General features: G+C 44.3%; 1 protein-coding gene across 1 annotated transcript in view; it reads right to left on the bottom strand.

Annotated features, from left to right (window-relative positions):
• Positions 1-215: 215 nt before the first annotated feature.
• PFKL (phosphofructokinase, liver type) overlaps positions 216-24,909 on the bottom strand; it is an 800,878-nt gene continuing 776,184 nt past the window's right edge. The window contains exons 21-22 of the mRNA XM_063934129.1: positions 9,948-10,053; positions 216-1,153 (exon numbers count right to left, since the gene is read on the bottom strand). Of these exons, the coding sequence (XP_063790199.1) occupies positions 1,006-1,153; positions 9,948-10,053 (254 nt within the window). The 3' untranslated portion in view covers positions 216-1,005. The remainder of the gene's footprint in view (positions 1,154-9,947; positions 10,054-24,909) is intronic.

Genomic DNA, 24,909 nt, shown 5'->3' with positions numbered 1-24,909 from the left:
CCCCATTTTTTATTTATTTTTGTTTCTGGACCCTTTTGTCTGTATTTTGGGGAAACTCACTAAAAACTAGTGTTGTAAAAACAAACAAATCTTCTTAAGTCGTCTTAAGTTAATAAGATCATATTATCAAGTTAATAAAGTTATCAGAAAAATAACGTACTCCTCAAATAATGATTTGTTAGCTGCAAATGACACATAAAACGTTGCCACAAAGGTAATTTTATTATTTTATTATGTATCTATATTTTTTTCTCCCTTAACAATATGGAAATTACTACATTGTATTGTTTAAACTTTAATCAAAACATTTTTGCATTACTTACATACCATACACTTCGTTATTTGCTTTACTTATAAACAATGCAGCATTCTTCTTTATTTAAATACTAATTTATCGTCAAATTATTTAATTACTAATTTATATCAAAATAGTTTTTTTCATACAGAAACATTGTATAAATCTATATCTGGAGGGATATATATGAAACCATAAAGGGGGATGTAATAGCATCCGAGTTTGCCAGGGGTGCAGGATTCTGGCCGAACTTGGACGCTTTTATAAAGCGGCGGTCATTTACAAGGCGTGGTTTTGCCTTGTAAATGATAGTGGTTTTTAACGAAAAAGTTAAAGTTCGGTCGGCAACTCGGATACTATTACATCTCGCCTATTGGTTGCCAGAGAAAACACTCTCCTGCATAAGAGTGGTATATACAGAACACCACCATTATTCCGTTCCTATGACATTCATTCAACATCACTAAAGCAAGAAAAAGGAAATAATTGCAAAGTAAAGCAGGCAGGCTGATTGATGGTAGTCGGGGTATGATCTAGTTCTATTTAATAAAATAATAAAGTCAAGAAATTGATTACTCTTATCTTACAAAGGAAGACATTTTCATTAGACAAGTTACAATTGATATGAGTTCATTACAGTTGGCAGTATGGAAACACTGTTACATTGTATGAGATGAACATAACACCACATGTCTGATACAGTATATCAATCAGAAGCCTTTATCTATGCTTAGAGTCCTACGCGTAACATGTTCTATTTTCCCTGAAACATATTCTGTTAAGCTGATTTGATAGTTGGCCAGCATCTTCAACATCAGACGGAAATTCAGCCACCACTGCTCTTTTGGCATTCTGTGCCTACAATATGGCAGAAGAAAAAAAAAATTACATACATGGATCAACAAGACGCAAAAGGCCACATCTGTACTACTCGCAAGATTGAAAGCTGCAATGCGCACACATTTTTTAATCAGAGAAGCAGATCAGGAAGACAGTGCACATTGAGCACTTGCCACTGGGTACTTGACTCTCAGATTGATTTACTTTCTTGCTTTTCTGGAGACTGCAAATTGTTCCAAAATCTTTGTGAGAGTTGCAAACTCTAAGTGAAAGCCTGATCATCCAACTCTGAAGAAAAGAGGGTCATTATGGTGATTTGCTTACTACTAGCATATGCCAAATCCTGGAAATTTTGGTATAGAGGCACAACCCCGAACACAGATGGAGTGGAGACAAAGATGTGATAGTTTTTTATTAGTTTATGATAGTATTTTATCTAGGTAAGACCTATATGAGTTCAGGGAAGATCACCCATAGTCATGGGTATTTATTTCCACAAATAAAAATCTAATGTCACTGAGTCTTTATTGCACTCATCCTGGTAAAAATTCTGGAAAGTAGAACTAAAAATAATTTTCTGCATTTTTATGCAGCCCAGAGACGTCTTGGTTCACAACAAATGGGCAACATTGTCAAATGGCCAACATGGAAATGGTCGACACATGAAAAGGTCGACATTTTTGTGTCAAAATGTTCCTTTCAGCACGTGTACCTCCAATTGGTGCACCAGATACGCTCGCCATGCTTTGGTCAGGGTGCCTCGCTCGGCACAGATAACTGATTGCAGTCCACGTGGATGGTAAAGTATGAAGAAGTCCTAAAATTATTTAAAAGATTCCAATAAACTCATGTCAACCTTTTCAGGTGTTGACCATCACCATGTCGACCATATGCATGTAAACCATTTTGGGGCTGACCTATTGCTCGTCGACCTTTTCACTGTCAACCTAACATCCGTATACCGTCAAATGCGCTGTATCCAGAACTAGTTGACACTTGCAACAAACATCGGTATGTATGAAAGCAGATAACAGAGAAAAATCCCCTATCTACGTTATCTGAAAACATCTAACAATTTAGCTGTTGCCGTAAAAATGTTAATAAAAAACGATAAGCGCACTTTTGTGGCTCGTCTTTTCTCACATATCAACAGGATTATCCAGGGGCCTGGCTGCACTGCTAAAAATGTGCAGTGTTTGTGAGATCTTACAACCTGCAGAGTGGTGCCAGCAAGTAGGTAAAGAAGGCATTTCTATCCCGCACTGTTAATGTATCTTGGCATTATTGTTTTCTGCTTCGCCTTGGTAAAAGGCAAAGCAGGAAAAGCTGTAGCGGCACATATCTACAGTATATCTCCCTTATTATCCACATTATTTTGTAAGAACTTGTGGTTAGATGGCAGTCCCATATATGATGGGCTGATCAGTTTTAAACACACCCATATAGTGACTGCAGATAGTCTTCACATTGAGGGAACTTCCTTTCTTGGTTGCAAAATGAAACGCAGGTACAGGAAAGTGGGGTACCTATGGAGTAGTAATATACCCAAGCCATGTCAAGCAAATTGCCTGCTCATGGCCATCATTCCGAGTTGTTCGCTCGCAAGCTGCTTTTAGCAGCTTTGCACACGCTAAGCCGCCACCTACTGGGAGTGAATCTTAGCATATCAAAATTGCGAACGAAATATTAGCAGAATTGCGAATAGACACTTCTTAGCAGTTTCTGAGTAGCTCCACACTTACTCGGCATCTGCGATCAGTTCAGTGCTTGTCGTTCCTGGTTTGACGTCACAAACACACCCAGCGTTCGCCCAGACACTCCTCCGTTTCTCCAGCCACTCCCGCGTTTTTCCCAGAAACTGTAGCGCTTTTTTCACACACCCCCATAAAACGGCCAGTTTCCGCCCAGAAACACCCACTTCCTGTCAATCACATTACGATCACCAGAACGAAGAAAAAACCTTGTAATGCCGTGAGTAAAATACCTAACTGCACAGCAAATTTACTTGGCGCAGTCGCACTGCGGACATTGCGCATGCGCATTAGCGACTAATCGCTCCGTTGCGAGAAAAAAATACAGAGCGAACAACTCGGAATGACCATCCATGTTATTACCACCAATTAAAAAAAATACCTGAACAATTTTCTGAGATCTCTGCAGATAAATTGACTCCTATTTAGTTATTCTATTGATTTCATTCATGGTTCAAAATTCCCTTTGGGAGGAAAATGTATGATACAGAACATCTGAAAAAAGGGAAAAATATACATTCTACAGATGGAGCCACGCTAATCGTGGCTCAGCCTGTGCCTGGGGTCACCGCGCCCCATTCACTAGAATAAGAGAGTCTCTGTGCACTCCCGGCGGCCGGATCGCCTAGTCCTGCCGGGAGTGCACGTATGCGATGGAGGCGCACTAGATGAGTACGGCTCCATCTGTATGTCATCTGATGGTGCAGGGTTTTTCTTTGTTTCTAAGAATTACTGTATGGGACAATGCTTCCTTCAATAGAATACAGAGCCTAAATCATATGAATAAATACCCTTTTCCTTATTTAGGGATGCCAAGATATTGAACAGGTTAGGCATGTCACCATTTTATCTAGGATTGATTTAAAGGATGTTTATAATATGATGCAGATTAAGCATGGGACATTAGTGTAAGGCAGCCTTTAACAATTACATGGTCATATTGGATACGGCCACTGCCAGATGGGCTTAGTTTAACATGGTCGTATACCATGCGAAATGCACTCCAGCTGTGTACCAGCCATTTAAAATTAGGATTCTGCTGGCTCAGCTCCCTAGCAGTGAGTGCCGAAATCACTGCCAATTTTGCACCCCAGACTGCTGTACGAACAGTAGCGGATCTTGCCACGGGCAAGCAGGACTTTTGCCCGGGGCGCCGCCTTCCGGAGGGCGCTGGCGCCATCCGGAGGGCGCCGCACCGTGGCAAGATCCACCACTGCTGCCCGCTGTGTCCCCCGTCCGCCTCCGCTGCCCGCTGTGTCCCCGGCTCCTGTGAAGGGAACTAGACGCTACGCGTCTAGTTTCCCTTCGTGGAGAGTACCTTTGCTGAGCGGTGCGCGATGACGTCATCGCGCACCGCACAGCAAAGGTCCTCTCCACGAAGGGAACTAGACGCTACGCGTCTAGTTTCCCTTCATGGAGAGTACCTTTTGCTGTGCGGTGCGCAATGACGTCATCGCGCACCGCTCAGCATTCAAGCGGCGCTAGTAATGTACAGGGGGCGTAACTAACCACGCCCACTGTATTAGGCCACGCCCCGTTTCCTGCCCGGGGCGCAGAGCGGCCTTGAACCGGCCCTGTGTACGAATGGCATTCTGAAGTGCATACGTCCATCAGAAATAAAAGTTCAAATCCAGTGCAGAGGAAAACCGAAGTTTCCCATAGATTAGCTGGGGACTGATGATCAGGTTAGGTTTAGGTGCCACCCAGGGGGGTTAGGCTGCGGGGACAGTTGGGGTTAGGCTGTGGGGAGGGGTGGTTAGGTTTATGTACCATGGGGGGGAGGTTAGGGTTAGGCTGCAGGGAAAGGGGGGGGGGGTGTTAGGTGAGAGGGAATAACATACTTACCTCATGCTGGGATTTCAAAGATTGGGATGCCGGCGACAGTATTGTGACCGCTGTCATTCCATCGTCGGTCAAACATACTGAACCCCTATTAATACCTGAATTTTTACTACAGGGGAAACAACACAACGATGACACTTCAAAAGGAACTTTTATTAACTATATGCTGGCATGTACAACACCGTGCTGTACAGTAAACCAAAACAATGAAGTAGCGATAAGTGACATGTAATGGTACAGTTGCCATACACAACTAATGTGCTGGAGGTAGAGAAGTTTTGTAATTAAAGTTTTGTTCTTCATTCACCATGAGATTATCTGTCTCCCTACATTATTGACTTTGCACTGCACCTGTTGCCCACGTGTCCACTCCATTAGGTATCATTTTCTAATAATACCCCAAGCAGCACAAAAGGGTTCACATTTCTGTAATGCCATGTTTTTGCTATGTTTAATGTGATATGTAATTGCCATGTACTTTTGAAATGCTGCAATAGTGGTCAAATTTAACCCTTCCTTCACCCCTAACATCCCCATACAAAAAGAAAAAAAAAGCCAACCAAGTGTCTATTTTTAAGTTTACATTTCTATTGGGAGTGGTACCATGCAGGTAAAGATACCTTTTTACAGTTGGAAAGTACCTTTTTTAGCGATATCAAAGGGTGGCCCCTGTCCTCTGTGGAATTGGATCTGGAGTAAGATAGTCAGCCCTTCTGGTTGCAATTTTTGGGTTCTCATTCTGACACATCATTTGCACAGTGGTGCACACAGTTATTTACAATGCCATGATGTAAGTTAACCCTTTTAGAAATTTGAGCTCTAGTCAGTTTTCAAGTAACAGGTAGTCAAGGACAGTCACATATTAAAATGAAGATATTTCTTTAGCACCCTTTATTGAGCAAATGCGCCTGCCCATAGCCCCATTCTACTTTATGAAAGTGTCACTACAAGGTAATTGTGCAGCAACTGCAGGATTGCAGTTTATGTACATTCCGGGAAACCGCCTAGAACTTTTGAAACACCCACTTTATTTATTCAACAACTTTTCCATATTTATTTTTTAAAAGAATTCTGGTTAGAGCCTCATTCAGATATCAAGTAACGGAAATAAAAGGCACTTGAGATTTCTATCATATGTCAAAACTACTGCCAATGCCAGAAGTCTACTTGTGATTAAAATTGCAAATGACTCCCATAATGTTGGCTCAGGGAAGCCATTGAAACGGATTCTGAGGTGAGAGCACAGCAAAAAAGGCAAGCACTGCAACTTTTTTAATTTTGCTTTGCTCCCAACTCAGAATCAGCCCCATTAGAAACACAAATTACCATTTGCTTATACCGGTTAGACAAGCTTCGAGACTTTCTATCCTTATTTTACACATTACATAACAGGATCACACTCACTCAACCCCTACAATTAACCACATTATTCATATATTCAGAATTAAAAACCATGTGTAATCATTCAGTAATCATTTAGTAATTTCCATTCACTTCATGGAATGGTTTACTGTATGTCTCTTTAAACCCTTCAATCAGTAAAGTCTAAAGGTATTCGAAAAAGACCAAGGGATACTATCTTTAGTACCTGTAAACAGAGAATACATACGGGTGACCAGCTGACGGATGCCGGCTTGTCACTATACCGACAGCGGCATCCCAGTAGCCGGAATCCCGGCGATCTCCCAGGCAGGCTCGCTGCGCTTGCCAAGCTTCAGGTTATATTCGGGTGATGGCGTGGACCCACCACAAGAGTGGGAATCCCGGGCTGCGGTCGGGATCCCATCCACCAGCATTTCCCCGCCTGAATGCAGGGATCCCGACAGGCAGTATATTAATCGCATCCCGTAAACAGAACAACCTCAATATCATACAGTAATGTTATGTGGATTCACATGCCTATGTGAAATGTGAATACACTCCTGCGCACTCAGAAAGCTGCTAGCAATGGATCCTAACCCTGGTGTGTCACCACACACACCTAGTGGTGCAAATATGTATAACTGGTTGGGGGTCAAACTCTATTGCTGCGCTCATACATCAATATAGTCTCTAGTTATTACCATGTAGATTAGAGTCCATCAATTTTGAAGAAATGAGTCCTTGCAGATTTTTGTTCTCTATTAATACGAAAAACAAATAGAATATAAACAATGGTTTAGTGACCAATCCCTCTAGTCACTGTAACTCAGTCTAATATTATCGCCACCAGAAGTTCTTTCCACAAAGACTATATTAAAAGTTGAAACGCGTTGGTGGAGCATGTGAGTGCTAGAGGAATACTTCATACCAGTGTTCTAGAGCTAAATGGTGAGATATCCCGGGTTTTATTTCTCCCATATTCTGTTTGCAAAATAACATCTGCACCACTGGTATGGTTGTTTGACATACAAATAAATGTATGTTGTTGGAATATTGTTTTATAGTATTTTATTGATTTTATGAAATAAATAATTTGTGTTAAACCTCATCAATTCCCTCATTTTTGTTCTTAATACCGAGCCTAAACGAGCAGCAGAGAGAATTGAGAACACACAGGATCGTACAACGTTATAACAAGTGAGCATTCATGTGAGCACCAAACCATATGGAATAGATTCATGAATGTGTGATGACATACGATACCCTTTGATTAAAAAAGACCTTATGCTATGAAAAGAAACCGTTATAGGTGTGAATAAATGTGTGTAAATGTAAGCACACATGTAAGCAGTATTCATGTTTTTGACATCAAGGTGAACCTATATGAATTAAGGCCCTCATTCCGAGTTGATCGCTCGCTAGCTACTTTTTGCAGCCATGCAAAAGCATAGTCGCCGCCCACGGGGGGAGTCTATTTTCTCTTTGCCAGTGTGCGATCGCATGTGCAGCCGAGTGGTACAAAAAGATTTTGTGCAAAACAAGACCAGCCCTGAAGTTACTTATCCTGTGTAATGAACCTGGCGACGGAGGTCCTGGAATTGACGTTGGATACCCGCCCAGCAAATGCATGGCCATGCCTGCGTTTTCCCTACCACTCCCAGAGAACGGTCAGTTGACACCCATAAACGCCCTCTTCCTGTCAATCTCCTTGCGATTGGCTGTGCGAATGGATTCGTCGCTAGAAGCACTGCACAGCAACAATGCTCTTTGTACCCGTACAACGCACGTGCGCACTGCGGTGCATATGCATGCGCAGTTTAGCCGGTTTTTGACCTGATTGCTGCGCTGCGAAAATCACCAGCGAACGATCAACTCGGAATGAAGGCCCAAGTTCTCACGTCCCAGATTATTGTGGAAAGAACTCCTGGTGGCGATAATATTAGACTGAATTACAGTGACTAGAGGGATTGTCACTAAAGCATTCTTTATATTCTGTTTGTTTTTCATCGAGAACAAAAATCTGCAAGGACTAATTTCTTCGAAATTGATGGACTCTAACCTACATGGTAATAACTAGAGACTATATTGAGCGCTGCAATTGAGTTTGACCCCCAACCAAGTGGTTTATTTACTGATATTCGTATTTTAGCCGTTTTTAAGGGTGTTTGATCTGGAATGGTATCAGGTGCATTTTACTGCAACTTTTTGAATCCTGATACGGTCATTTACTAAGCTGCCGAGTTTTCAACATTCGTATTTTCCGATGTCGATGTGATTTGTAATGTCAGGCAGTGTTTTACGGGAGTGATTAGTAAAACACTGCCTGACAAAACACAAGGAATCCCGGCCGGATCCGTGCTTCATTGTGTGCATTGTAAGCAGTGAAGAATGGGTTAAAAACTAAAAAAAAATTGCGTGGGGTCCCCCCTCCTAAGCATAACCAGCCTCTGGCTCTTAGAGCCAGTCCTGATTGTAAAAATACAGGGAAAACAACCAGCAATGGGCTCTGCGCCTGGTCCTGGTGCCAAAAATGTATGTATGTAAGTGTGCATGTATGTTTAATCAAATTTTACTTTCACGGTGTGTGTGTTTTGTTTTTATTTGGGTATTTTTTTGTAGTAGAACTACAGGTACCAGCAGGCCCGTTTACCCCCCGCATGCTGGTACTTGTGGTTCTCCAAGTACCAGCTTGTGGGGGAGGCTTGCTGGGACTTGGTAGTTCTGCTACAAAAAACAATATTCTATTTTTACACAAAAGGCCATCAGCCTCACGTCCACGGATGGGCGGGGAGGGGGGAGACTGACAGCCTTGGGCTTCACCCCTGGCCCTTGGGTGGCTGGAGGAGGGACCCCTTGATTTAAGGGGTCCCCACTCCTCCAGGGAACCCTGGCCAGGGGTGACTAGTTGGGGATTTAATGCCAGGGCCGTAGGGACCAACATAAAAGTGTCCGCCGGCTGTGGCATTATCTCTCTGACTGGTGTTAAAAATACGGGGGACCCCTACATTTTTTTGTCCCCCGTATTTTTTGCACAGGACCAGGCGCAGAGCCCGGTGCTGGTTGTTTAAATATAGGGGAACCCCAGTCATTTCCCCCCCGGTATTTTTACAACCAGGACCGGCTCAAAGAGCCCGAGGCTGGTTATGCTTAGGAGGGGGGACCCCACGCAATTTTTTTTACATTCTTTTTACACTAAACAAACCATTTCCCATAGATAACCATGCACAGATCTCACTGATCCATGCATGATTATCCAAACTCGACTGGAAAAAGCAGGTCTATTTTTTTGCTGCTTTTTATTAACGATTCGCAAAAAAATACACCCGCACTTGAGCATTCAGAGACTAACACCCAAATACGAATGAATAGTAAATTCCCGTGTTGTATGAACAAACTGACGCGTTTGCCCGATGGTCTATTCATTCATATTTCTGAACTTTGCCGTCAAAACCATTACGAATAGCCCAAACACTGCAGAGATTTGTGCTTAGTAAATTCCCGTGTTGCCACACAAATCGGACAAACTCTGATTTTTAGTAAATATACCCCCAAATGTTCAAATTCACATACTTGTCTGCTTTTATTTAAAGATGTATTTGTCACTTTCCTTATATGATAACAAATAAATGTACTAGCATCTTCTCATTTCCCATTGACAAGAGTTTCTGATAAAACATTTAACATGTATCCCTTCTATTTAGAACATCATGTTCAATTCTACATGGTTATTCTAGAAATCTTGGCACAAAATTGCACAGAAACTAAAGCATCATTAGAGCCACGACCACGCTCTAAATAACCATTTATACAGTAGAATACTTTAATGTCTGCTCTCCTATGAATTGTTTTATACTTACTCAAAGTCTGTAACTTTTTTCAATTCACAAACAGATGTAAAAGCCACAACTTTCTTCTTAAGGCCAATTACACAGGCGGTATCTGGAGAATTAGCAAACACACGACCTTGATGGGAAAAAACACATTAAAACGGAAAAAATATTAAAATATAGAAATCATTTACTGATTTTTAGGGGTAAATTGTGGTCTCAACAATCCTCCTTTGTAAAGCCTTTCCTCAAAACATTTTTCCATTCCCGAGAATTATTGTTGGGAAGTTTGGTACATAAATGCTATAAACCTCTATAATATGTGTTTCTGGGGAAAATAAAACATGTTCATGGTAAAGGGGGTAATTCCGAGTTGATCACAGCAGCAAATTTGTTAGCAGTTAGGCAAAACCATGTGCACAGCAGGGGGAGGGGGGGGGGGGGGGCAGATATAACATTTGCAGAGAAAGTTAGATGTGGGTGGGTTATTTTGTTTATGTGCAGGGTAAATACTGACTGCTTTATTTTTACACTGTAATTTAGATTTCAATTTGAACACACCCCACCCAAATCTAACTCTCCCTGCAAATGTTATATCTGCCACACCTGCAGTGCAAATGATTTTGCCCAAATGGTAACAAATTTGATGCTGCGATCAACTCGGAATTACCCCCAAAATGCTGATCTCTGAGAAAGGTCGGAAGTAGCAGAAACTTGGAGAAAAGTCTTAATGTGACTAAAACTTGATAGCCAGTGGTTAAGAGAAGTTGACCTAATTTTTTACCCCAAAATCTCCTGAAAAAATTCTTGATTTCTTTTGATTAGCAAATTCTGCAAATAAAAGCTTCTTAAACCTGATTCAGTAGCATTTTATATAAAAAAAATGCAGATTTTTGATTGAAATTATATTTACTCAGATTTGGTATTCTATTCAATATTCTATTTAGATAATTTGAGAATACAAAAAGAAATCCAAATTTTTAAAAATAAAAATAGTTTAAACAGTTAAAGACTTTACAGTGCCCTTTTTGAATGCAGACACTTTATACTGTACCACCACTCTAACAGAGCTCCGTAACACCTTCCAGGCTCTAAAGGCGCCTAGCTGCAAAACCGTGATCACATGACCGCACGTATTAGTCATACAGAACCACATTCTTAAGACAGGAGAAGGGACCAGCGGCTAATGACATACAAACCCATAGAAGCTAGGTGTGTCAGGGTGGGCGCCCTGTGGGACCCAGTGTACCTCGCAGAAAGAGTTAACCATGGTAAGTCTACCATAACTCTCCTTTGCTGCAGCAGGGTACACTGTGTTCCACAGGGAAAACATCGGGTGATGTCCTAAATCAGTTCCTCAAGGGAGGGGACGCGCCTTAGTGGGTATGAGAACCCAGCGTCCAAAGGAAGCATCCTGGGAGGTGGAAGTATCAAAGGCATAGAACCTAATGAACGTGTTCACTGAGGACCACGTAGCCGCCTTGCACAATTGTTCTATGGACGCGCCACGGCAGGCCAACAGACTGAGTAGAATGGGCTTTAATAGCAGCAGGAGCTGGGAGTCCAGCCTGCGCATAAGCTTGTGCAATCACCATTCTAATTCATCTGTCCAAGATTTGCTTTTTCGCAGGTCAGCCACGTTTGTGGAAACCAAACAGTACAAAAAGGGTATCTGACCTCCTGATAGAGGCAGTCCTCTCCACATACATACGGAGAGCCCTTACCACATCCAAAGATCGTTCTTTGGGGGACAAGTCAGAAGAGATAAAGGCCAGAACCACAATCTCTTGGTTAAGGTGAAAAGATGACACCACTTTAGGTAAGTAACCTAGACAAGTTCTCAGAACTGCCCTGTCACAATGGAATATTAGAAAGGGTGGACAAGACAAAGCGCCCAAGTCCGACACCCTTCTAGAAGAGGCAATAGGCAGTAGAAATAGGACCTTGGCTGTGAGCGACTTAAGGTCCACTGACTCAAGAGGTTCAAATGGAGAATCTTGCAGGGAATTCAGGACAACAGACAGATCCCATGGAGCCACAGGAGGGACATAGGGAGGCTGAATTCGTAACACACCCTGAGTGAATGTATGACTGTCAGGTATAGATGTAATTTTTCTCTGAAACCACACGACAAGGCAGATATGTGAACCTTGAGGGAGGCCAGTCTAAGGCCTAAGTCCAGGCCTTGTTGCAGGAAAGCCAGGATTCTGGATGTTTTGAATCTATACGCATCATAGTTCTAATCAGCACAACAGGTAAAGTAAGAATTCCAGACCCTATAATAGATCCGAGCAGACGTCGGCTTACGGGCTTTCAACATAGTTTGAATGACTGCCTCAGAGAATCCTTTGACTCTCAGGAGTGATGCTTCAAGAGCCACGCCATCAAAGTCAGTATGGCCAAGTCTGGATGGAGACAAGGGCCCTGTACGAGGAGGTCTGGTCGTTGAGGAAGTAAAAGAGGATGCTCTGTTAATAGACCCTGCAGGTCTGAGAATCAAAGCTGTCTGGGCCACGCCGGAGCGACTAGAAGTAGTATTCCTCCTTCTTGCTTGAATTTCCGCAGAACCCTGGGCAGGAGTGACACTTGAGGGAACACGTAAGGCAGCCAAAGGTTCCATGAATGCTGCTTGAGGATCCCTGGTCCTTGACCTGAAGACCAGAACTTTGGGATTGTGTCGAGATGCCATCAGTTATACATCTGATAGGCCCCACGTGTCCACAAGGAGTTGAAAGACTTCTGGATGAAGACTCCACTCTCCGGCATGTGTGTTCTGACGACTGATGAAGTCCGCTTCCCAGTTTAGGTCCCCCGGAATGAACACTGCCAATATTGCTGGCAGATGGCGTTCTGCCCATTGAAGGACTTTGACACTTCCAACATTGCCATGCGGCTTAGAGTACCATCTTGATGTTTAATATATGGCACCGTGGTGGCGCTGTCTGACCGTACTTGAACAGGCTTGTTTTGTACCAGAGGCAGGGCAAGAGTTAACGCATTGCACCGCCCGCAGTTCCAGAATGTTTAATCGGGAGGAGGGACTCCTCATTGGTCCAACGACCCTGGAAAGAGTGTTGCTCCATTACCGCAACCCATCCCCACAGACTGGCAACCGTCGCCAGCAGGACCCAGTCGGGGATCCAGAAGGGACGGCCTCTGCTCAATTGCTGGTCCTGAAGCCACCAGGTCAGCGAATGACAAACGTCCAGTCAAGGTAATCATGAGAGATTTGATCTGATAAGGTAGGCCGTCCCACTTGGAAAGGATTAAGCTCTGCAGAGGGAGGGAATGAAATTAAGCGTACTCTACCATGTCGATTGCCGACACAATCAGGCCAAGTACTTGCATTGGCGAGTGTATCGACACTCTGGGGCGACAGAGGAAGCATCTTATCCTGTCCTGAAGCTTACCATATAGTCTCCGGGTTCCTTCGCCAGCCCACTTGAGCGCAGCATCCCATACGGAATTCGGGCACTCTCATAAACTTGTTTAGCGATTTGAGGTTGAGTATAGGCCAGAATGACCCATTGGGTTTCAAGACTAGAAACAGGGTCGAATAGTAACCACTGTCCCTTTGGGACAAAAGCATCGGCACTACTACTCCTTTATCCAGGAGGGAACTCACAACCTGCCGCAGAGTTTGTGCCTTTAGTGGATCTGAATGGATGACCGCGGTGCAAAGCTGGCGAGGGGGACGTCTCTTGAAAGAGACTGCGTACCTGTGAGAGACCACTTTTTGCACCCATGCGTCTGAAGTGGTCTTTAACCAGATCTGGGTAAACTGCAGAAGTCGGCCTCCCACCATGCGGCAGGCTTGTCTTGTTTCGAAGCAGGCTGACGGGCCACCCAGTACTGTTTTGCCTTGGGCTTAGTGGTCTTGGAAGCACGAGATTGTCTCGGGTATGCCTGACCTTTTGCTTTCCCTTGAGGTCGAAAGGAACGAAAAGTGGTACCTTTTGCCTTCTGTGCAGAAGGATTAGTATTTGGGAGAAAGGCAGTCTTAGCAGCCGCCAGTTCAGACACAATTTTATTTAAGCCTTCCCCAAACAAGATGTCTCCTTTAGACTGAATGAGCATTTGGGACTTATTAACTTTCTTTAATTTAAAGGAATGGTGGCGCCGGGAGTGTGCTAGTTATTGAGTCTACTGTTAATTATGCTATGGTTGTCTCCAGCATAGTCAGGATAGTAAGAGTAACCATATGATGATTATTCTTGACTATGTTATAAGGTATAGGGGTTTTTATTTACCAACTTGCTTGAGGTTATGAAGCTATTAGACGACGGTACCAGCACACAATAAGAGAAAATTTTTCTTTTAAGAACAAGGTCTGAATATATTTAACAATTTGTACTGTAAAGCATCTTTTTCTGTGGCAGGGGGTAGAATAAGGACAGCCAGTGGCTGCATGTTGTGTTTAAAGGACAGCAGTTGTTGCACGTTCACCTATGCACTGATATTAAATTTGAGATAGCACTTTATCTAGATATGCACTAGCACTTTTAGCCAGTTTTGGTCCTGTTTTGCACGTTATCCCTGAATGTCATTAACGGAAGGGGTTTGTTTCTGTTTTGGTTTTAGTTGCCAGCGTCTCCATGGTTACGTGGCTGACTCCCGCGACGTCACTTCCGGATGCGGCTGACGCGCACGGAGGCGCCGGGCGGAGGGACTGGCGGCGTGACCAGCTGGAGACGCCAGGTGAATGGTTGTTTGTTGGGGGGTAAGTACTACCTTTAGGTATTTAAATGTTTGTTGTGCACTGTTAACACTTATCCTGAAGAAGGGGAACTGATCCCCGAAACGTTGATGATTGCTTTTTGCACCAATATATGATTGCATCACAGACTCCGAGTGCCGCCTTTTCTTTGGTTGGATATTCCAGGGGGTGAAAGCAAAGCCCTCTGTCGAGGAGGGCACCGGAGCAGGACATATCCCTCAGCGGATACCTGGAGTGCCGGGGCAGCAAGGAATGTATATATATATATATATATATATATATATATATATATATATATATATAAAAAAAACAGAGCAGTCCTAGACCGGAGGTTTATATCAGAATACTCGTACAATATATTCTGTAACTGGTACATGTTTTACTCCAGTGTTTGTAAAGTCACAGCGCTGTATACAGGCGGCTTTACAAGGGAGACATTGCCCTGCAGTCCCGAAGACCAGCCGTAGCTATACCTAAGATGGCACCCAGCGTCTCAGTCAGGGAGTGAGGGAGAGTGTGAGGAAGCTCCAAGGCGGAAAAATCTGTAGTAGATGTCGCCCTGGGCCGGGGAGGGGCTACAGGTCCAGCGCTGACTCCCCTATGCTGGGCCTCATCGTTGGTACTACCGAGCCTTATTAACAGGGGCGTTAGTACACCTGACCGGTACTCCTATGCCCTGATGGATATAATGGGGTCCCTGCTTGGTGACAGTGTCCACGCCAGTGTTGCAGTCTGTGTCTCCCCAGACATGCGATTAGAAAGTGATTTAATGGCGGGTCCCGCCTGGGGGACCCTCTCACCTCCTCCCCGTAGCAGCCACGCGAACCAGGAGAGCGTCTGCGACCGTGTGCCTAAAGCTGGAGAGTCTCCACCGTAAGTACCCGGGAACAGGCCGCGGGAGTATGCGACGCCGCTTGGGAGGTGATGGAGCTGCACTATGACATACAGCGCTGACAGTCCAGTTTTGAAGACATTTTCTGTCAGATAAAGCTTTTTCAGGGCTGCCCAGTGCAGCCCTCCTGTTATGGTGACCTGCTGCTGCAGCACCAACTGAAAAACTGAGCTCATGTGCCTGGAGGCAGGGTTACAAAGGAGGGCCCCAATGCATCCTGGGACAGCCTAAAGCTTTAGCCTATTGGTGCCTCTGGATCAAGATCCAATCTACACCTGATGTTTTCCCTGTGGAACACAGTGTACCCTGCTGCAGAAATGTCTATATCAGAGTGGTATCGTGTTTTGCCCAGACCCTGGTGAGGACAGCATTCACTATTTACCTCTGAAGTTTTAAGGGAACATTAGTAAATTTTTCCCAACAAGTTTGCTAACCGTATCATTGTATTGATTGTACTCTATTTGCATATTCAAATTTTTCTTGCTTTTATTTTAATTGATTTTGTTTTCCTGCGTTCTGTGAGCCAGTTGACCAAAATTACTATGTTCAATTTGTGAACATAGTAATTTAAACAATTATCAATCAACAGCCTCTATAAGCACATTTATTAGAAGCAAAACATTCAGGTGCAGTTGCAAACCTTAAATGTTTGTATCCAGATTTCCTGAAGGGTTCTGGGGTAGCCTCATGTACAATTTGCTGCCCATAGCATTATACTCATACCAGTGAGCGCAAGTAAATCACCAAGATAATATTATATACAGTATCCACTTAACTGGCATGGTCAGATTTCATGCAACTGCGCCGTCCCACCCTGTCCCCCCGTTTTTGACAAGGAGTTCCGTTCTGCAGATGTGCATAATATAATGTTTAAATATTTAAAAAAATACTTTTTCAACTTTATTAAGTAAAATAAATTTAAAAAAACAATGTAGTTAATGCTTTTGAAGGGAAAAATCTTCAGTTAAGTGGGTATATACCAGTCAGCCATAACATTAAAACCACTGACAGGTGAAGAGCTTGATTATCTTGTTACAATGGCATCTGTAAAAGGGGTGAGATATATTAGGCAGCAAGTGAACATTCAGTTCTCAAAGCTGACGTGTTGGAAGCAGGAAAAATGGGCAAGTGTAAGGATCTAATTGTGATGGCTAGACGACTGGGTCAGAGCATCTCCAAAACAGCAGGTTGTGTGGAGTATTCCTGGTGTGCAGTAGTTAGCACCTATCCACAATTGGTGAACCAGCAACAGGGTCGTAGGTGCCCAGGGCTCACTAATGCACATGGGGAGCGAAGAATAGCCTACCTGGTTCTATCCACAGAAGAGCTACTGTAGAACAAATCGCTTACAAAGCTAATGCTGGCTATGATAGAAAAGTGTCAGAACTCACAGTGCATCGCAGCTTGCAGAGTATGGGGCAGCATAGCCACAGACTGATCACAGTGTCAATGCTGACCCCTGTCCACATACTAAAGCACCTACAATAGGCATGCAGGGGCCGGTCCGGACCACATAGTAAAAGAAAAAGGTAGCCTGGTTTAATAAATCATATATATATATTTTTAAAACATATTGAAGGATGGGTGCGCATGTGACATATATCCGGTTGAAGAGATGGCACCTGGATGCACTATGCGAAGAAGGCAAGGCGACAGAGGCGGTGTGATGCTCTGGGCAATGTTCTGCTGTGACACTGTGGGAGAAATTCAATTGTTGGTAGTGCTGGCAGCTAGCGCCCAACTCAGCTATTCAATTATAGCTCCATTTGGGTGCGATCGTCTGCTGGCACCAACATTTCAGCTCGCACTCCCCCGGGGCTGGTGAGCTGAAATGCATGAAAAAATAGAATTGTAATTACCTACTGGTAAATACTTTTCTCATAGTCCGTAGAGGATACTGGGGTCCATTTAGTACCATGGGGTATAGACGGGCCCACTAGGAGCCATGGGAACTTTAAGAATTTGATAGTGTGGACTGGCTCCTCCCTCTATGCCCCTCCTACCAGACTCAGTCTAGGAAACTGTGCCCGAGGAGACGGACATACTTCGAGAGAAGAACAGATAAGGATAGTGGTGAGATTCTGAACCAACACACACACACACACACACACACACACACACACACACACACACACACACACACACACACACACACACACACACAAGAGGAAAGCCAAGCTAACCAAACTTGAAACAGGAACAGCAATGGCTGAACCAACATTACTTAACCAAGTAACAGTGCAGGAAGAACGAAGCACTGGGCGGGCGCCCAGTATCCTCTATGGACTACGAGAAAAAGATTTACCGGTAGGTAATTAAAATCCTGTTTACTCTTATGTCCTAGAGGATACTGGGGTCCATTTAGTACCATGGGGATGTACCAAAGCTCCCAAACCGGGTGGGAGAGTGCTGCGGTTCCTGCAGAACTGATTGACCAAACTGAAGGTCCTCAGAGGCCAAAGTATCGAACCTGTAGAACTTAGCAAATGTGTTTGAACCTGACCAAGTAGCTGCTCGGCAGAGCTGTAAAGCCGAGACACCCCGTGCAGCCGCCCAGGAAGAACCCACCGACATAGTAAAGTGGGCCTGTACAGATTTTGGACATGGCAAACTTGCTGTGGAATAAGCATGCTGGATAGTAAGTCTGATCCAGCGTGCAATTGTCTGCTTTGAAGCAGGACACCCAACTTATTGGGATCATAAAGAACAAACAAACAGCGAGTCCTCACAACATACAAAGACTTTTAAGTAGCAGAGGTGTCCGTGACAACCGGAACCACAATAGGTTGGTTGATGTGAAATGCGGACACCACTTTAGGAAGAAATTGCTGACAAGTTCTGAGTTCAGCTCTGTCCTCATAAAAAATTAAATAGTGACTTTTGTGAGACATAGCCCCCAGCTCAGACACACGTCTTGCTTAAGCCAAGGCCAACAGTGTGATGGTCTTCCATGTAAGATATTTTATGTCCACCTCCTGTAACGGTTCAAACCAGTCCGATTGGAGGAACTGCAGCACCACATTGAGATCCTAAGGTGCCGTGAGAGGCACAAAGGGAGGTTGGATGTGCAGAACACCTTTCAAGAACGTCTGGACCTCAGGGAGAGAAGACAATTGTTTCTGAAAGAAAATGGACAAGGCCGAAATCTGGACTTTTATGGAGCACAGATGCAGGCCCACATCCACGCCTGCCTGCAGAAAAACGTCCCAGATGAAATTCCACTGCAGAATAATTTCTGCTCTCACACCAAGAGACGTATTTCTTCCAAATATGATGGTAATGCTTAGACGTTACCCCCTTCCTGGCTTGGATCATAGTCGGGATAACCTTGTTAGGGATCCCTCTCCTGGCTAGAATCATGCCGGCAAACGTAGCCGCGGTAAGTCCTGATAGACGAACGGGCCCTGTTGCAGAAGATCCTCATGAAGAGGTAGAGGTCACGGATCTTCGATGAGCATCTTGGCCAGTCCGGAGCAATGAGTATTGTTTGAACCTTTTCCCTTTTTATTTGTTTTAGAATTCTTGGGATCAGAAGATGTGAGGCCTGCAGAAGGGCATTGTATATGTCCCTGAGTTCCAGAATGTTGATTGGAAGGATGATTTCCTAACTTGACCATCTTCCTCGAAACTGCACCCCCTGAGTGACTGCTCCCCAAACTCTGAGGCTTGCGTATGTGGTTAACAGAATCCAGTTCTGAATTCCGAACCTCCGTCCTGCGACGAGGTGAGAGGACTGTAGCCACCACAGAAGGGAGATCCTGGCCTTTGGCGACAGACGGATCCTCTGGTGCATGCGAAGATGCGATCTGGACCATTTTCCAACAGATCGAGCTGGAAGGGTCTTGCGTGAAATCTTCCGTATTGCAGTGCCTCACAAGAGGCCACCATTTTCCCCAGAAGGCGAATGCATAGATGCACCAAGACTCGGGTTGGCTTCAGGACATCCCGAACCATCGACTGGATTACCAATGCCTTTTCCAACGGAAGGAACACCTTTTGTGACTCCGTGTCCAGTATCATTCCCAGGAATGGCCTAGGTGAGATTTCGGAAGGTTCAGAATCCACCCGTGATCCTGGATTATGGCTGAGAGAGCAATGCTGTCCAACAACCTCTCCTTGGACGGCGCTTTTATAAGGAGATCGTCCAGGTATGGAATTATGTTCTTTCCCTGTTTGCAGAGTAGAAACATCATCTGCCATCACCTTGGTGAACACCCTCAGTGCCGTGGAGAGACCAAATGGCAGGGCCTGGAACTTGTAGTCACAGTCCTGCAGTACAAACCGTAGATAAGCCTGATGAGGCGGCCATATCGGAATATGAAGGTACGCATCCTTGATATCCAGAGACACTAGGAATTCCCCCTCCTCCAGACCGGAGATCACCGCTCTCAGAGACTTCATCTTGAATTTGAACACTCGTAAGTATGGGTTCAAAGACTTGAGGTTCAGAATCGGTCTTACCGAACAGTCCGGCTTCGGTACTACGAACAAGTTAAAATAGTACCCCTTGTTTAGTAGATGGGGTGGAACTGGAACAATGACCCAAGTCTGTACCAGTTTTTGGATGGCATGCTGTAAAGTTATACTTGCCTCTTGTGAAACTGGCAAGCCTGATTTGAAGAATCTGTGAGGTGGGAGCTCTTCAAACTCCAGTCTGTAGCCTTGGGAAATAAGATCTATGACCCAGGGATCCTGGCACGAATCTGACCAGATGTGACTGAAGAATTGTAGTCGGACTCCCACCTGACAGCCTTCCAGGCATTGCGGTCCACCATCATGCTGAAGTCTTTGAGGAAGCAGATCTTGAGCTTTGTTCCTGAGCACCTACAGTTGCTGGTTTGCGTGGTTTACCTCATGCGCCGCTGGAGGACATAGAAGCACCTCTGGATTTGCCCTTGAATTTGGCCATTCAAAAGGACTGTAACTTAGAAGCTGAATAAGTCTTCTTGGTTGGGGGGGCTGCGGAAGGAAGATACGTAGACTTACCCGCAGTAGCTGTGGCGATACATTTGTCTAATTCATCTCCAAACAAAGCCTCTCCTGTAAATGGTAGGCATTCCACGCCTTTCCTGGAGTCTGCGTCAGCAGTCCATTGGCGTAGCCACAAGCCCCTGCGTGCCGACACTGCCATAGCGGTGGTGTGTGCGTTAAGCACGCCTATTTCCTTTATGCCTTCTACCATAAAGTTTGCAGAGTCCTGTATATGCTGCAGAAGTAAGAAAACATCCCCCCTAGATAATGAATCTAACCCCTCAATTAGTTTACCTGACCATTTCGCAATGGCTTTAGTGATCCACGCACATGCAATAGTGGGTTTTTGGGCCACCCCAGCAGCTGAGTACAATGATTTGAGTGTAGTCTCAATTTTACAATCAGCCGTGTCTTTTAGGGAGGCTGCACCAGGAACAGGCAATACAATTTTACATGACAGCCTAGAGACTGATGCGTCCACTATCGGTGGATTTTCCCATTTTTTCCTATCTTCCAGAGGAAAAGGAAAAGATGAGAGCAACCTTTTAGGGATCTGAAACTTATCAGGATTAACCCATGGTTCTTCAAACAGGGTATTCAATTCCTTTGACACAGGAAAAGTAACTGAGGACGACTTATTTACATTAAAATAAGATTTCTCACTCTCCTCTGACACCTTATCAGGAATATGCAGAACATCTCTGATAGCCTCTATTCCCTGTGACAGAAGCCCCCCCTCAGAGTCCACCTCACCCTCCTCCAAGTCTGACCCATCAGCATCAGAGTCAGATTGCAGGATATGGGCCAGAGATCGCTTTTGCGGACAAATGGGAGGGGACAAATGCTTTTTTGGGGACTGAATCACTGTTCATAAACTCATCCACAGTTTGTTTTAAGTATTGCGTCTTTTTCTCATTGCGGGACAATTTTAACGAAAGAGTGGAAATCATTCCTTTGAGAGAATTAACCCAGTCTGGTTCAGGCCCGCTAGCTTGTGAACCCTGAGTACCCAGTAGTGAGCCCCCTGGTGAAGAGGAACACTCCGCTGTACAAGAAACACACTCTTTGCCTGACATAATGTAAATGTGACAACACGCGCACACACACACACACACACACACACACACACACACACACACACACACACACACACACACACACGAAAAGGTTAAGCACAATTAACCCACAAAGAGCCCTTCAGGGAGACACAGAGTTGTTTGGAGCCAGCCCCCACCGCGCCCTTATCGCTAATGCCAAGCTTAGCCGGGTCACAGACGAAGTACTCTGATAGGGGACTTAGTACACTAATAGTCGCTCCCCCCCCCCCCCGCTATGACCCACTGGTACCGCTGAGGTAATCTGAAGTAACACCGGGGGAGCTGCGCGTCCCTGTCCTGTCAGCGTCTGTGTCCACTGCAGAGGGAAAATGGCGCTGGTGAGCTGCTGGATCCTCTCACAGTGAAGCCCTGCCCCTTCAATTGCGCGCGGTCTTCCCACTTTTTTTTATACTGGCTGAGGAATCTGGTGCTTAAAATGGAAAGAAACCTTTTTAAGGCTGCGTTGCCAGTCTGGGTACTGTGTACAGTGTACTGAGAAGCACTTGTGAACTTTGTCCGGAGACGCATCCTGCCCCGTTTAGAAGCCGAGCATCTCCGTACCCTTGTGCCGCCATAATGGCCGGCGCCCCGCTAACCGGGATGCCGGCTCAGTACTCACTACTCTTCATTCTTCTGGCTCTGTTAGGGGTGGCGGCGTAATGCGGGAATGTACGCTCGCTGTGGTGGGGCTTGCGAATAGTTCCCTTAGGAGCTCAGTGTCCTGTCAGCGGGGAACGGGACCATTAACCCTTCAAGAGGTTGGGCCGTCGCCCCCTCTCCTAAAAGTCCCACCAACCAGCCCTGCCTGAAAATAACAAACATAGAAAATAAATGCAGAAAACTCTTCAGGAGCTTCCTTCAGCGTGACCGGCTCCTCCGGACACATTTTCTAAACTGAGTCTGGTAGGAGGGGCATAGAGGGAGGAGCCAGCCCACACTATCAAATTCTTAAAGTGCCCATGGCTCCTAGTGGATCCGTCTATACCCCATGGTACTAAATGGACCCCAGTATCCTCTAGGACGTAAGAGAAATGACCACTTTTCACGTTGCTCCATTAGTTTGGTCGAATTTAGCTGCTTTACGTGGTTAAACACGACCTCTTTGGGCGTGATTAGCACGAAAACAAACTGAGTTGAACCCATTCGATCTCCTGTCACTTTAGACGGGAGATTGGATGCGCAAAACAATTGAATTCCCCCCATGAGTCCATTCATATGGATGTTACATTGACATGTACCACCTACCTAAAGATTGCTGCAGACCATACAAAGCAACTGTATTCACTGATGACAGTAGCCTCATTCAACAGGGTAATGTGACCCTGCAAACACTGTTCAGGAATGGTTTGAGGAATATAAGAAAGTTCAAGGTGGTGACTTGGCCACCAAATTCCCCAGATTTCAATATAACTTAGCATCTGTGGGATGCATTAGAAAAACAAGTCTAAGCCATGGAAGTCCCACCTTGCAAACAACAGGACTAAACAGATCTGCTGTTCACATCTTGGTGCCAGATACCACAGAACACCTTCAGAGATCTTGTGGAGTCCATGCTTCGATGGGTCAGAGCTGTTTTAGTGGAGCGGAACCTACACAATATTACGCAGGTGATTTTAATGTTATGGCTGGGCGGTGTGTGTGTGTGTATGTATGATAGATGTCTATATATATATATATTTTTTTTTTCCCTTTACTATATAACATGCATTTCCGTCAAAAATAGAGGCCAGCTGTTTTGCGCTTGTCCCGTTGGGATCCCGGCACCGGTATGCTGGGCGCCGGGATCCCGAGCGTTGGTGTCGTAGTACGCCCAGTCTAAGACTTTATTATACATATAATACAACATTTTGGCACTGTCCTAATTTTACATCTTTTACATTCCATAAGGTAAATTCCATGAGCAAGGTGTGGACTGATAAATCACATAATGTTACACTTTATGAAAACATAAAACATGACTGCTGCCCAGCTTGATTGTCTATAGCTGTGCATTTGTATGTAAAAATTGAGTATATGTCTGCTTCCCACAAATCTATCTATATCTGTTACAAGATGAAACATATAACAGTATTATTTTAATATCAATGTGTTCTTAGAGAGCATGTGCAACCTATAATATTGCAGTTGCCATATAAGTACAGGGGTAATGATGTCAATATTCCATTATACACCTCCATAGCCTTCTTTAAATAACTGACTTAAAATCAACTTTTGCTTAAAAACGGAGGATAAAATGAAGAAAAAGTTTTCATTTTAGTCAATTTGTTAATGCTGCTAAATATTTAACCCCTTGTCTGGCATAACTGCATCAGACGCCTGTTGGTGGACAGGAATGCGTTCATGTGTGTCCATATAATTTATGACTGGAAGCCACCAGCACTGGTTTTGCCTATCATATTGACCATAAATAATCTGATTGGTTACTGGACCGCCAACCCATGGCACTCCTGCAAGTGCTCTGTGGAACCCCTGTTCATTTCTATTTCTCAGCATAGGAATGCATTTAAAGTTAAATGATTCAATTGACTGAGTGCTCTCATTACATCAATTATATTTATTTTTCTTATTTATTAACAGATTCTTATATAGCGCATCATATTCCGTTACGCTTTATATCCAGTTCATTCAAAATTTGATTGTTGAGACAGTGATATTTTTTTCTTTGTTTTGAATTAATAAACTCCATATATTAGCCATAAGGATTAGGACTATCATTTTATGTGATTCTGGAGCCAAGTTATCAAACCCTCTCTGCCCTTAGATCCTGTAACAATGACTGCTTTTATAGCAATTTTAAGTAACACTGCTATTAATCAATACTATAATGCAGGATACTTCTCAGTTATGGGGCAATTTAATCCACTGCCTTTCCCTATCTTCTACTGCTTCTCCCTGTCACCCATTGCCCTTTGCGGTCTTCCTCTGCATCTTCCTGTCACCCACTCACTCCCCAGTCACCCACTTCCTCGCCCTGTCACTGACTACCTATCCGTCTCCCCAGTCACCGGCAGCCTCTCTTGCGGTCATCCTCAGCCTCTCCCCAAGGGGCGGAGAAGGTGGGACCCAGAACATATTTTTGCAAGTTCCACCACTGGTATACAGTCTATACTACATATGTTTGATTTGTTCACAAGTTGCCTGAATTGAATGTATGAAAACATGTAACACAAAAAAAGAACCAGAGTGGAAATATAGACCTATTCTATAGGTGAAGCTTCTTATTTGTTTTGTTTTTTCCTGCTGCCTGCTATTTGCGATTATTACACATTTACTACTCCATTGTTTCTATATTAATAGCATAAAGAGGCTGCAGCA

Source organism: Pseudophryne corroboree, chromosome 7 (genome assembly GCF_028390025.1).
Source record: "Pseudophryne corroboree isolate aPseCor3 chromosome 7, aPseCor3.hap2, whole genome shotgun sequence".
NCBI classification, from domain to species: Eukaryota; Metazoa; Chordata; class Amphibia; order Anura; family Myobatrachidae; genus Pseudophryne; species Pseudophryne corroboree.
The sequence above is the reverse complement of the archived record's forward strand: the minus strand, read 5'-3'. Positions and strand labels throughout refer to the sequence as shown.